At 43.1% G+C, this 15,617-nt stretch overlaps 1 protein-coding gene across 4 annotated transcripts in view; it reads right to left on the bottom strand.

Moving 5' to 3' along the window:
* ARNT2 (aryl hydrocarbon receptor nuclear translocator 2) overlaps positions 1 to 15,617 on the bottom strand; it is a 2,296,360-nt gene that overhangs the window by 2,241,261 nt on the left and 39,482 nt on the right. For all 4 annotated transcript variants that reach the window (XM_044077930.1, XM_044077931.1, XM_044077933.1 and 1 more), the window contains exon 2: positions 1,139 to 1,250. In XM_044077930.1, the coding sequence (XP_043933865.1) occupies positions 1,139 to 1,250 (112 nt within the window). The remainder of the gene's footprint in view (positions 1 to 1,138; positions 1,251 to 15,617) is intronic.

The raw sequence follows: 15,617 nt of genomic DNA, 5'->3' as shown, positions 1-15,617 counted from the left end.
CACAGTAAGTTTCACTGCAAATGTGTGGCAATGTGAACTGGTCAAAAAAGATATTTCAGGCTCAAATGCCTTGGGAGCTCCCATATCAGCCACTGTTGGAAGGGTAAAATCATAAAGAAGAAACTCTTTTGATCACTACAGGTTATGATGTCTCCCCCATTACTGGTTCTTACCGTAACAACATAGGGGGAATGAATGGGAATAATCACGCGGTAGAGGGTTTGATGGTCGGCAATCATGGTGAGAAATAAGGAACAGCGAAAAAAAAAAAAAATTCCAGCTTCCTATACAGTCAAAAACTGAGTTGATCTAAAAGGTCATAATTAGGAGTTATTTATACCACTAATGTGTAAAATGCTGAAATCCCGACACATCCACTTAAAGATGAATTCTTTCTAGATTATTTTCACACGGGTTATTTTCTTCCTTTCTGACCAACCTGTAGCCATGCAATTTTCCACATCACAAGGAGATGTAAATACACCAAGGCCACATACATTTTTATTCACACTGTGGAACCATCTTAACAGATACTTAATAACACAGTGGCTACTAAACAAAAGTAGCACTAAGTAAAATCAAACTGTTAAGTATGCATACAGCAAAGTACCAGTAATCACCTCAAGCTCTCACACATTCTCAGGTAACTGAAGACAAGATTTAGAGTAGTGACTTTTTTCCTTTTTTTTTTTAGCAATATTGAATGTATGATGTGTATATAAAGCAATTCAGGGGGACAATTTAACAAACCTCAAAAGATAAACATACTGCTTTACCTACACTGCATAAAATGCTCATGATTCTACAAATATGATCACATTCTGACTGAGTAGGAAAATGTACATTAAGTTCTCTGAGAAAAGTAGACAATCATAAGCAAGCGAGAACAAAGTTTTTGAATAACTACATCTACATCCCCAACATTACATAAGCACAGCTAAAAGGTATAATGTGGTCCTCAGGTTTGATGGGTCCTTTACACAAGCAGTCTTCCTCTTTGGAGTGGAGCAGTACCCAGCTCTGCTTTGTAGAGTAAATGGAAGGAACAATTGCTTTTGACGGGAATGGAAATTTAGCAAGTACAGGCAGTGTAGTGTTACAGGTAACGCCTCCAAATCTTTTAGAATAAATCACTTACCCCGATCTTCTCTTTCCTCCTCGAGCAGGCATTGACCCAGTCACTCTCACCTGCCCTGTGGTCATCTGAGCTCCTGGAAGAGTTACAGGTCCAGGAATATCTGAAGCCATATCTGAAATACAAAACAGTAATTTTTTTTGGGATAGAAAAGTTGAACCGTCACAGAAGTTGACATCTTATGCAAGATTAAAATGAGGATTTGAATATGCAAGGAACCATAAAATCAAAGTGTTTGAGCTACAAGATTCTCAACAGTAATTGCACTTCTAGGAGCAAAAGCACTTGCAGTGCAGTGAATATGAAGCCTCATATGACAACTTCATTGCACAAGATCAGCTTATGTCAAAAGTTGCCAGCTGCAAGACAATGAAAGGCAACTTGGCATTATGACAACAGACCCCTCTAACACCATGTTCTTAACTCATTCCCTCCAGTAGAGCTCTTTTGAGTGTGTACTTTTAACTATGAGTGGGCATGGCTTCACCCTTAAAAAAATGACATCATCACCTTAAATTTCTAACAAATACTTATTGACATAGATCATATATCAATACAATTGTGTTTGCATTCATATATGCTTCAATATAAAATATTCTGATACTTTGTGTGAGCATGGTTTTGGAATTATTAATGCAAATATGAACAGGCAATATTTGACGCCTAGAGGAGCAGTAGGAAGTAACTGCAGAAACGCCTGTAGTCGTCACTCGGCTAACCACAGCTTGCACTCTGTAAAAAGTACACTGCTTTCCAGCTATATTAACAGCTATATTAACAAATATTTAAGACCACAAAATGCAAATACAAAAAGATACCCAAAACAGTTGCCTTCCTGGCTCAATGGTCAAATCAAGATCACATAATTACAATTAAACTCTAACTGTATGCATGCACACATTCACAACCTGGTCATAAACAATATCACAAAATAAATCAACCATCTTTTAAATCAAATAATAATACAGACAAGGACAAAGTTTATACTGCCCATCTAATAAATCCTATAATACCTGTCCAAAGTCATTTTAAAAGTGGCGCTATTCTTACTATTACTGACATTTAGTAACAGAATTCCAAAGCTCAACAACTCTTGCTGTGCTCCACAAGCACGAACATCCTATGGGCTCATAAAACCTTCTGCATACATTAATACATACCTGAAATGACTATGTCCTGTCACATAGTGCTTCAAGGACTTTGTAGTCTTGAACACTTTCCATTTGGTCAGGCTCTACTGCATATGACATGGGCAGTTTCTTAGCATCATAGAATCATAAGAGGTTACTAAGCTATTGGCCCTAAGGACTTTAAGCCTATCCATGTTATGGACCAAGATATATAGTCTTATGTTTCCGCACAAATCTAAGATCAGCACCGGCTGCCCCATCTAAGAAGGACATGAGTAAAACCCCCAGTGTAAATTTATGGCTTCCCATCCAATTGTCCAGGTTATGCCTAAATAGGGCCATTGAGGAACTCTGTTTTACACAAATTAATTGGGAGTTTGTTCCAGAGTGGCAGCAACCTCTGGAAGACATACTGGTCTCTCCAGCATGCACCGTTAATATTGCAGGCTAGGTCAAGACCCTAGAGCGAGTGGATCTTGTCACATTGGATTTACAGATGTGCAGCAGCTTCATCAAAGCAGGATCTGAGACGGCTCTGTTGGACAGGCAAAAGTCGCCTCTAAGCAGTCTATATAATACTGAGTAAAGTGATAGGGCCTTTAATCTGTACGTGTAAGCCATGTGCTTTAGGCCCAGAATTTTCTTGGTGAGAAACTCCTGAGGTCTCTCCAGTTGCTGCAGACGTCTGGTGAGGTACATACAGAAGGGAGCACTGTACTATATTATTGGTCTGATGAGAGCCAAGTACAAGGAAGTTATAACCTCCTTAGCTTTGGATGCTATCCCCTTACTTATGAGGTGAGCAATGTAGGAGGCCTTCCTTACTACTGTGGACATCTGATGATCAAAATTAAGACTGCTATCAACTTGCATTTCTAAATCTCTCACCACTGGGTTTGAACTTAGGGGGATATTATTAATGCTGTAATTATCAGGGGATTCTCCTTTGCCGAAGGGGATAATAAACTAAACGCAAAAAAATGCATTAATTCCATGGCTTTGACATCAGTCAATTGTCTGTGTAAGCCCATTTTGTAGTATGTTTACATCTTTGGGGGGATTCGATGAGTGCACCCTGTTTGCAGTCATCAGCAACTTGGCAAGCCATAAGCCACCTATTTTCACCTGGACTTCTGAAAAAATAGATACCAAACAGTAGGGGCCTAACACAGATCCCTGTGGAACACCACTGCTAACAGGTCGACTAGCAGAGTTGGCATAACCAATTTTGACTGTCTGTGTTCCATTTGTGAGCCAGTTGGCAATTCATCTAGTGATGTAAGGGTTAACCCCAGCTGGGTGAGTTTCACAATGATGCCTGAGCGAGGGATTGTGTCAAAGGCCTTGGCTAGGTTGAGCTAGGTAGTGTGAACTGTTTGCCTTCATCTAGGGCCTTGGTGACATTCTCAAAGAATTCCACCAGGTTTAGCAGGTAAGTTCTACCCTTGATGAAGCCAAACTGGGTCGGGTCAAGAGTTCGAAGATCACCTATATCCTTGTTGATAAGATCCATGTTGATTCTCTCTATGGCCTTGCAGATAAGCCTGGTTAGGCTTATGGGTCTATAGTTCTTGGGGTCGGTTGAGGGCCTCCCTTTGTACAAAGGGATTACGGTTGCAGTTTTCCACTCAGCTGGGACAAAGCCTGTGCTTAGACAGAGACTGAAGAGCATGCTCAGATGTTCCACTAACCCCTGATTTAAGCTATTTAATATGCAGCCTTGGATGTTGTCTGGTCCCATACAGGCTGTGTTTTTGTCCTTTAAGATTGCGGCTATGACCTGCTCTCTGGAGATACTAAGCAAAGGACTGCTGACAGGTATGTTATGGGGTATGATTGGTGGGAACAGGGGGGGGTGTGAAGTTTTTGCCAAACCTGTCCGCTAGCAGATTGGCGATGTCCTCAGGTTCAGTATAAGTGATGCTGTCCACAGCTAGTTCAGCACAAAGCTGCGCCTCCCCTTTTAGATTTTGGATACAGCTAAAGAATGCTTTGTGATTTACTTTAGCTAGGGATGCTAATTTAGTTTCTTAATTAGCTTTAGAGGACTTTACAAGATGTCTAATCTGTTAGTTTATGCTTTGGAGGGAGTACTTCCTTTGCTGGGACTGTTCCCTCTTGTTTTTTGAGAGCAGTTTCTTTCTCTTATTGTATAACTTATTTATGCTGGATGTCCACCAGGGTGGCTTATTTTTTTTGCGAGTATCTTGATTTGATCCACTCCGGTATGGCTGAGTCTATAAATTTATATAGGTGTTTATACAAGTCATTTGTGTACACCTCAACATAGGGGTCAGTGCTGGCAGGGGTCTGAAACTATTGATGTCATCTGTCAGTAGTTTACAGTTTGCTTTCGAGAAATATTTTAACCTTTTTGTTCCTAAGGGTGGGTCAGGTATGCTCGTTACTTCAAATGAGACTGATTTAACTTTACCAGGAAGGACCCCACACAAGGGGTGGCGCAGCAATCCCCCATGTTGGTGAGCATTATGTCAAGGATGTTAGAGCCTCTTGTGGGGGTGCTGACTATCTGCTCCAGAGCAATTGTGTTGGAAGTCCAGGAACCTTTGGGCGAGCATTTGTGCTAATACATGTTACCCAGACGATGGAAGGATAGTTAAAGTCATTCATGATCAGGGTATTTGGCTGTACTAAGAGTGACTTAAGTAGGTCCAGGTAGGCTCTGTGGTTTTCATGGTTCATGGTGGGGGACCTATAACTAACAATGATGGGGGGCGTCTTTCCTACAGTTAGTTGAACTTGCAGCAACTCTACAGTCATACTGTTTAACCAGTCTAGGGGTGTACATGTCTTTAATGAAGATGGATACTCCTCCCTTGGTTTGTTCACATTCTTTGTGTGGTCTGCATGTGGGGGAAGGCATTGTAGCCCTGCATGGCCAGGGTACTCTCTAAGGCCTTGAACTATGTCTCTGTGACTGTGCAGACATCAGCCTCTTCAGGGTGAGGAAGCACTTCAAGTGAGTGCAGTTTCTGATTTAGACTCCTAGCATTAAGCAGCATAACCCTGAGTATGTTTCTGGCGGATATTTTAAGTCTGGAATTTTGTTCTTATGACACTGCCTAAAAAAGGCACTATGGGTTGGCAAGTACCTTTGCCAGCAACCTAAAGCCTAGATGCGACAGGTTAAGATCATCTCTGCAAAAGCAGCGTGGTCTGTCGACCATATAATCCCAGGCTGTCAGATACTGGATCTCGTGGACTGACACCAGAAGCTAAACCAATTGTTGAAGTCAATCATTTTTTTTTGTTTGTACTGTGGTATCATCCTGGGTGAGGAAAGAATGCTGCTTACGGCTAGGGACATACCTGCCTGGGACACATTATCTGAAAGCTCTATCATGTCTCTCTTCATATAGTGCAGTGAGGTATGTCTCAAGTCATTCACTCCAACATGGACTATGACAGAGTCATAACAGTACTTGTTGCTGACGGACTTGGGTGTGTGCATGGTTTGGTGGATTCTGGCACCAGACAGGCAGCTATGACTTTGTCCAGCCTAATGAGTGGGGACATGTGTGTGTCTCACTATGGAGTCACCCAAGACCAAGACATTTGGTTTCGACACGTTTTGCCTTAGGACCTTATAGGGTTAGACACTGCTGCGTGTGTTATTATGTGTAGTGGGTGCTGTTGGGACCATATTGTGTGCAGGTTGTCTGCGCTTGGGGGGGGGTCTTTGCTCTTTTGGTATATATCTAGTGAGCACCTCCGCGTATGTGGATTTATGTGTTGTGTGCTTCATATGTGTGGGAGGTGGAGTATGGGTTGTGGCAACCTGCTTGGTATTTGGTTTGTTGTTATATGAGCAATAGAGACAGAGGGCATCGATTCATAGTACAGATACTTCTCTCACATACTGTATTTGCATGTTTTAGGAGTAGTAAGTTGTCTGTATACATGAGACATTTGGTACATTGCATCAGGATGCCCATGTTAATCAGGCTAATTGGAGAAACAGTGGGAAACTGGCCTTCCATTATGCCAGGTGTATTCTGTAATAAGTGGTGGAGGGTGGGCTAGATGGACTAGGTTCTGTTGTTGAACTAGTAAAATCAGCTAAGCTGTGGGAGGCTTAGGGGTAAAAACCTGCACTGGTGCATCAAAAGGTGGAGCTGGGTTGTTCTCTGGGCGGCAGTGCACAACTGTGCTGCACGTTGAGAAGCAGGGAAGCTTAGGAGGGTTCCCTCACAGTTATCTACGGAAAATTTGACTTTTTAAGCGATTGCATATATACACGGGAATGCTAACCCCTGTTGCACGGTGCACAGCTATGCGCAAATGTTGTGTTTAAATATCAGCTAAGTAAAACAGTTTTCAAACAATACAACCAATAGGAAATCTCAAGACTGAGCCTTGTTCCAACAATCCCCAACTCAGATGGGACCTCGACTACACTCTTCTGCCACAAGGGTGTAGGAGGGCCCTCTTATGTAAGATGGCTGCTTTAGTGCTTATAAAATGCCAAACAGCGTAGATTCAGCAAGTCTGACTCTAGCCTATGCTTTAAATTGTTCAAGTACTGCAAATAGGCAGTGCAGAAAACACAATCACAAACAATAAAAACAGTTTAAAGTAGGCAGCAAAACAGTTGTAAACAGTTGTGCAAAGAAGGTTATAAAAATACTTATTTTTCAGTAGAATTCACAGGATGCCTTGGATTTCGTTTAGACTTACTTCAGATCGTTGGTTAAGGAAGCCAAACTTTGATCAGCTCTAGTAAGCTGAGCACAAAACCCAGCAAACACTGTGTTTAAATATCAGCTAAGTAAAACAGTTTTTAAACACTCCAACCAATAGGAAAGCCCAAGACCGAGCCTTACTCCAAAGGTCTTATATTTTGATTTCTTGATGTTCACACAAATGATGTACATGGATCCACAGAATGATCTTACAGAGCACATCCTGCATATCATGGATGGATTTTGGGATTGTGAGACTCTTACCCGGTTTGATTATCCATGCTGATGACAGAATAATCAGTTACAACATCCAAAAGGTATACTAAACAAGTATGGTATAAAAAGAGAGAAGCCTAAAGTACATCCTGTTGCACACTATTCCAACCTCTATCTTGGCTTTCTAAAGCAACACACACTACTGCCTATAAGAAAACCATTTAGCTATCCAATCAAACAGATAATCTCAAAATCCTGAATTATGGAGCTTTTTGTAATAAAGAATTTTACTACTCACGGAGCTGAAAAATTTACAAAAAGCAATACACCTTAAACTGAAGGCAAATGTTTAATAAGTACACAGCTTCATTATGGAGTAACTCATTGCATATGGTGGTTCTCTCTGAACAGTGCACATCTTGACACATTACAAACATTTAGAGTTTTCAGTAGCGGCATGGTGTTCAATATTAGCCTCTCCAATACTCAGTGTTTCACGGAAGACATATAGGTTTGTATTTTTTTTTCTTTTTTTATCTTTATTTTCTCTTGCTTTCTTTGTTCTTATAAACTGGTTTACTTATGCCTTTCTTCCAATCTGTTGTAAAAATCCACTCTCAAATAAGCTTTCAAGTAACACAGTCAAAGAGACAATTAATTCCTTTTTAACACCTTCAGATCCCAATCTGACCATCAAAATCTGCTGCCTTTCTGACGTGTTATTTAAATAATGCTCATGTCAAGGATGGCAACAGTCCCAATGTGTTATGACTGAATGTGTAGCAAATGCTTTGCTAAACTGATTTTAAACTAGACCAAGAAGATCACATACAGTACCAGACCATTTCTCTAAGAAAATTTAGAGTACTAAGCAGTCACAAAGCATTCACAAAACAGATGAAATTCAAAACAAATATTAAATGACATTTATGATAAAAGCAAAACTAAATACTATATAAAATATAATACAACACAAAGAAGACTACAAAACAACACACAAAAATATAAACGTAACTGGTAATAATTCACATGAAACAAAAACTGGTATCTTAAAAAATTTGCCTATAGAATTCAGCACATTATACAGTGGACAGTTTGCTTAATACCAAACACTAAATAAAGGACAATATCCCAACAGGAAGTTAAAATATATTAGAACATTTTAGAAAATGTACATCCAGATTTGCCCATTTTGAACCTTCAAACAATACTAACAACAGATACTCTCTAAACAAAGCAAGTTATTGCAGACTCAGTGTTCTTAAACATTAACGTATAATAAATGCCATCACATGTACTGGGTACGGTACAGGATTTCCCTGATATTACTGTAATTCGATCATTCAGAAATTTTACTAAAAAGACATTTCATGGGACTGGGCCAAGAATCATGAAAGGACAAAAGGAAAATGAAGACAGGAAAATGTTGACTTGCACTTGAGCTGAAATGTGATGTGACTAGTTAAAGACATGTAGGCAATAAATGACAAACTGAGATACAGCCAAGAACAAATTGAGACAGCAATCTTGCACTGCATTTCCTACATTTCATAAGGTTGTAGGTGTCTAGCATACATTTTCCTATCCTGATCCAGTTTTTACATTGTTGCATTATGTATGGCATAAGTTGTGCTACTAAAAATACAGCCAGGTACTGAAAGAGAATAATTTTTCTGACCAAAACATTTTATTTTACTACTGCTCCATTTCAATTTTAGTGCAAGCCAACATTCAGTACTAACAAATATTTTAAGAAAGGCTGATGGAACAGAAGGAGTGGGAGCTAGTTATACAAGAATCAACTGAGCCCAGCTCTCCTGCTGGATTTTACACAATTCATATAACATTCTGTTGAGATTTAGGACTGAAAGTTAACTCCTTTTATCTCTTTTAACTGCAGCAGTGATTAGCTCAAGTGAGCAATGATGCTTTTCAGAAAGCCAGCAGTTACAGAATGAACAGTCCACCCCAATATGAACCAAATCACTGAGTCAAAACTGCTGCAACCACTGCTTGAATCACAGCTTAACAGCAAAACATTCTTAAATCAATATGCTCTACAAAGACGAATGTGTGCTGTATTACTTCTTGCCACCATGATGGCCCAGCAAAGAAAAAATTATGTGTGGAGAGTAACATTGTGCTGTAGCAGAATCAAATAATTCAGCAGCATACGGTGTTTATGAATGAAGGCATTGGCGATGCAAGCAGGCGGACTAAGAGGGCAGAGAGTGAGAGTATTGTATTATCAGACATTAGGATGTCTGAGAATGGAAAGCCAGTTAGGTATTAGTATGAAAAATAATGGAAAAATGTGAGACTGTGTGAAGGCAAGAAAATGACTAACAGAGACAGCCTTACCATCTAGCTTTAAGGCCAAGATCAGTAAGTCAGTGCCTAGCTAGACAGAAAAAGAACTCAAAATGCATTAAACTGTATACAAGCAGGAAAACAAAATGCATTCTACTGATAAAATTAAACATTGTTAATGGATTTAGAACATCTGGTCAAAAGCACTAAAAATTAATACTAACAATGATAAAATAACTAAACACTTGCAATTAAACGAGATGATCAGAAAAGCCAAATTGGCACAGCTTCCTATACCCCCACACTTAATAAAAATCAACTCTGACAATAGTGTGGTTCATAATCAGGGCCACTAAGGTATATGTGCTAACCTACAACAAGGCAGACAGGCAGAACAGAGAGGGGCAATGCAGTTAATGAACAGATACCATTATTCATTTAGACAAGAAGACAGATCTATACAGTCCTTCTTCATAATAACCTGAAAGGAAAGGTGCACACAAGCGCATGTGCACATACACACACATATATAACAGTACAACAAGCAAGACTACACAGCAATGAGGAGAGATCCACTCACTCCATTTTCAATAATAATTCACTTGTCTTGAAATGAATTTCTTGAAAACATCAACAGATTAGGTACAATCAGTAACCCACTCATAACACTGCACACAAGCGCATGTGCACATACACACACATATATAACAGTACAACAAGCAAGACTACACAGCAATGAGGAGAGATCCACTCACTCCATTTTCAATAATAATTCACTTGTCTTGAAATGAATTTCTTGAAAACATCAACAGATTAGGTACAATCAGTAACCCACTCATAACACTTAGTATCTGGAGAGTTTTGGTACTCCAATATATTACAACTTAAAAAATGTAGGAGGCTATAAACTCTATCACATACTTTGTGCTGCCACCCACATGAAAAGCAGCCAGAAACAAAGAGCGCATCTAAGCAACATGCAAGTTTAAAAGCTGTCACTCACTTTGTTGCCCACAATTTTTTTTTGTTTTCATGTCATCATGAATTATGCAACAGATTTCTCTGAAGCAGTTCTACAGAGGGTGTTGTCATAAACAGCACTGACTTCAATCATAACGAGGCTCTGACATAATGAACCCATTTCTTAATGAGCTATTGAAAAGGGTTCAAGAAATTAATCTTCCAAACTCTGCTTCACAAGTCTGTAGGTTTATACTAGGCTAACAACCACGGTCTTTACAAGCCTAGCCATGCATCCCAACCCAGATGTGTCTCCAAGTTCCTTGGATGCCTATGTAGCGGGGTAGGTTAGTAAAGCAGTAGCTAAGGGTCATGTGTGAAGGGTATGTCAGTTGGGAATTAATTTACTTACTGTTGACCTTTGTCCATCAGGTGAATTTCTTAAATCCATTTCTCAAATGCGTTAATAAACAGATTATGATTAGTGACCCAATCAAAATCCTTTATCTTTAAAGGAACTATGGCCTGGATATTGTGCTGTCAGGCACTTAGACAGGATACTGCAGGTGGCATATCAAATAGTGGCTGAAGGGGAAGTTACAGACAAGATACAGGAAAGGGACTGTACAGACCTGGGGGAAATCAGGTAAAAAATTGGTACTAAATAAGCAGAAAAGAGGAAGAAGGGGGAGGAATGATAACTTTTAGTTATGTACTTACCATAACTTTAGATGTTTGGGATCCATCTCGCCTACATTCTGTACTGATGGGTTCGGAGCCGATCCTCGGCTCCGACTCGGCACGCTATACTATAGAGCAAAGTCTCTAATTGGCTGAGCTATTCTACATCCCAGGATGCACCACCACCAATTCCCCAGATCTTGTTTGTCCGCACACATGCACCCACACATGCACTGCTGATATAACATTGCCAGATGTTTCAAGATGAAACGGTCGAACTCGAACCGTCCGGTCTCTTCTGATCTCCAAGGCAGGGGGAAGGAGGGTGGGTATTAGGAATGTAGGCGAGATGGATCCCAAACATCTAAAGTTATGGTAAGTACATAACTAAAAGATGTTATGTGATCCTATCTCGCCTACATTCTGTACTGATGGGACAGCGTCCCTAGCACCTGATTCCTGGGTGGCTTACTGGAAAACACTCCTGAGAACTGTGGAACCGAAGGAAGCTCGTCCCAGAGATGCCACATCCAATTTGTAATGAGAAATAAAGGTGTGAGGAGAGGACCAAGTAGCCGCAGCACAAATGTCACTAATGGCACGCTTGGAATGAAAGGCTGTAGAAGTAGCCATAGCCCTTGTAGAATGAGCTTTCACAGTGGTTGTAAGCTGTCTATTAGAAAGAAAATAAATATGACTGATACAGTCTCTGATCCATTTGGCAATAGTGACCTTCGTGACGGCTTTGCCCAATTTATTGTCTGAAAAGGACACAAACAACTGATCTGTTTTCCATGTTTGGTGCGTCCTATCTAAGTAGAAACGCAATTGTCTGTGGACATCCAATGAGTGGAAGACATATTCTGCTCTGTCTGAGTAATTGGGGAAGAAAACTGGAAGTTCCAAAGACTGTTGAAGACAGAAACTAGAACAAACTTTGGGAACAAAAGATGGATTAGGCCTAAGGGATACTCTATCCTTGTGAAAAACCAAGTACGGCGGTTTGACACATAGGGCTTGAAGTTCCGAAACTCTTCTGGCTGATGTAATTGCCACCAAAAAGGCAGTCTTCCAGGAAAGAAATTTCAAGTCAGAAGTTGCTGCCGGTTCGAAGGGGGAAGAGGTCAAAGCACCTAATACGAAATTGAGATCCCATGGTGGAGCAGGATGAGAAACTGGAGGACGTAGCAGCCCAGCACCTTTCATGAAGGCTTTACACAACTTATTGCTCATCAAAGGTGGGTCTATACTTTCATGAAAATTAGAAATAGCTGCTAATTGAACCTTAATGGTGGAGACCGAAGAACCTTGATTGAATAAGGAAGCTAAAAATTTCAAAACGTCCACCACCGGGGCAGTAATGGGATCTAATCCCCGGAGTTGGGCCCAAATGGCGAATCTCTTCCATTTACTATTATACATCTTCTTAGTCGAATTCTTGTGGGCCGAGGACAAGATATGTATAACTTCTGAGTCCAAAACCTGGTTCCTGACTATAGTCGGAAGTGGAGGAGCCAAGCTGTTAACTTCAGTGAGTGAAGGGACTGGTGAAGCTGTCCCGACTGGTGGATCAAGAGATCTGGAACCTGGTCCAGGAACCATGGACCGTCCAGTGCGTATTTCCGAAGAAATGGCAGCCAGACTTGACGAGGCCAGTATGGGGCAACTAAAATCATCTTGCACTGCAAGTGAATCACTTTCTGGATCACCCTGGGGAGAAGGGGAACCGGTGGAAAGGCGTACAGTAAGCCGGTGGGCCAAGTTTGGACTAGGGTGTCCTTGGGAAACCCCCCCCGGAACCGGGGTAAGAGAAAAGAACTGTAGACATTTCGTGTTGAGGGGAGTTGCAAAGAGGTCGCAACAAGGAGTTCCCCATCTTCTGAAGATCTGAGATGCTACTCTGTCGTTCAGAGACCACTCATGCGGGGAGAGAATGGTTCTGCTCAGTCTGTCAGCTATCACATTGGATCTCCCCGGAATGTGTGTTGCTACCAAGAAACGGTTGGTTGCAACAGCCCAATTCCATACTTTCATGGCCTCTCTGCAAAAAGGGTAGGACCTGGTCCCTCCCTGCTTGTTCAGGTACCAGACTACTGACATGTTGTCGGACTGAACGGCAATCATACCCTGGGGGAGGTAGCTGTGTAGTGCTTGAAGCGATAGAAGCACCGCCCTCATTTCCAGTATGTTGATGTGTAGGGAACTCTCGTCGGGGTGCCACTCGCCTTGGACTGACCTGCCCAGGTAACGCCCCCCCCACCCCGTCTGGGAGGCGTCCGTAGTCAAAGTGGCCACTGGAGGAGGAGGAGGAACGAAGGGTCGCCCCTGATCCAGGTTGGAGGAGAGAAGCCACCAACGGAGGTCCTGTTTGCACGTCTCCGTGATTATAATGTGGTGACTGAGAGGAAGTTCCTGATACGAACACTGGACCAACAGGAGCCACTGGAGAATCCTCATGTGCAATCTTGCTAAGGGTACCAGGAGAACGGTAGCCGACATGGAACCCAACAGTTGTAGGACCATCCTTGCTGGGGCTCGGCGTTTGAGGAGCAACGCTCGGAATTGAGATTGTAATGTTTCTATTCTCTCTGTAGGAAGATAGACCCGCATTTGCTTTGAGTCCATCTCTACCCCGATAAACCGTATATGCTGAGATGGCAGCAACACAGACTTTGCCCAATTGAAGGTGATTCCTAGGGAGGTGCCTAGAGATATAGTGGCTGCTAGGTTCTGTAATAGTAGATGCCTGGAGGTGGCAGTTAGGAGCCAGTAGTCTAGATACAGAAACACCTGGAATCCTAGACTCCTCAGGTGAGCAGTCACCACCGCCAAACATTTGGTGAACACCCTGGGGGCTGTGGTGAGACCAAAGGGCAGTGCGCAGAACTGGAAATGACCGTCTCCCAGGCTGAAGCGCAGATGTCTCCTGGAGGCTCCGCAGCTGCGCAGTCGGGCAATCCTTCAGGGATGCTGAAAGGTTGAAGAGCCACGAAAGAACTCGCGGTCTCCAGTGTTGCGGGGGCCTCTGCTGCCTCTGGGACAGCATCTTCCTGAAAAATTTCCCCCTCCTCTGCCTCTAGAAGGGGGATCATCCTGCTGTGAGGGGTAATTCTTCTGAGATTTATGGAACCACATTTTCCCTCCTCTTTTAGCCTTGGGATAAGGCCGAAAGGGAGAGGAAAACCGTGCCCCTACGGCAGTCAAAGTCTTACCCTCTTGTTCACAGCGGGTCAAGGTGTCCTTTACCTTGGGTCCAAACAAAGAGGACCCATCAAAGGGAGCGTCGGCAAAGGAAGACTTGAAGGCCTCCGCAAAATGACACAGGCGGAGCCAGGCTTGTCTCCGTAGAGCAACACCCTTACCCGCCGCTCTACTCGCCCCCTCGGCTGCATACGAAATGAGCCTCATGGACGAGTTTGATATCGACGATAGAGTAGCCAACTGAGACCTAACCGTCTGGGCCAACTGCTCAGGTAGGTTATCAGAGAGGGTATCCGAAAGTTCCTTGATCAGGTCCCTCTGAAGTCTAGTGAAGTGCGTCAGATAGTTCAGAGACCTTAAAGTAAAGGCCGCTGAAGTAAGGATGCGCTTCCCGTACCGGTCCATGCTCCTAGACTCCTTATTAGGAGGATGGACGGACGTCGAAGCCGCTGCTACATCTTGCTGGGTAGCAGATGCCACCACCAGAGCATCTACAGCCACACCCTTGGTGAGAAATTCCTTTTCCGGGGGCGCTGACAAAAATTTGTTAGGGCGAGCAGGCACCGGTTACACAGAATCTGGATGTTCCCACGCCCTTCGAGAGATCAAATCTAGGAGCTCATCGAAGGGCGGAGACACCCAGGAGGCGGAGGGCTGAGCCCCGAAGGCCTTGAGGAACACCGACTCGTCAGAGGAAGGGGGTTTGGTCTGCCAGCCGCCTTGTTGTTTGAGGACTTCCAGGATGTCCGCAAAGGAGACATCATCCAAGGACGACTTGGGGGACCCTTCCGCATCATCAAGATCGGTGTCCAAGGTGAGAGACTCGTCAGGGGAGTCGACGTGCTTCCTCTTGCACTGTTTCTTTCTTGGGGGTTCCTCCGAAGACTCCTCAGAGGGACCTCCAGGAAGAGGGGGACCCCCAATGGGGGTGACCTCAGGCCCCAGGGCTCTGCTGTCTTGAGACAGGGGAACTACAAAGGAACCAGTCTCCATGCCTAGGGAAGGTGCCGGGGAGACGGTGGAGGTAGTCAAAGAAGATTTGGCCAAAGCACTCCTCATGGCTCTAAAGGCCGGACCCCCAGAATCCTGGGAAGGTCCGACCCCCAAAGCCATAACAGCAGACGGCACTCCCGCAGCCGACGCACCGAGAGAGAGGCTCAGAACCGAAAACATCGGTCCCGAAGCGTCACCCCCGGGGCCGACCGAAGAGGTCCGTGTACCGAACTCCGACCCGAAGGCCGGAGTTAGGGTCGGAGCCGACCCGGACACCTCCATCGGCTC

Source organism: Protopterus annectens, chromosome 7.part0 (genome assembly GCF_019279795.1).
Source record: "Protopterus annectens isolate FY-2018-M chromosome 7.part0, PAN1.0, whole genome shotgun sequence".
NCBI lineage: Eukaryota > Metazoa > Chordata > Ceratodontiformes > Protopteridae > Protopterus > Protopterus annectens.
Note: the sequence above shows the minus strand (reverse complement) of the source record. Positions and strands in the feature narration are given on the sequence as shown.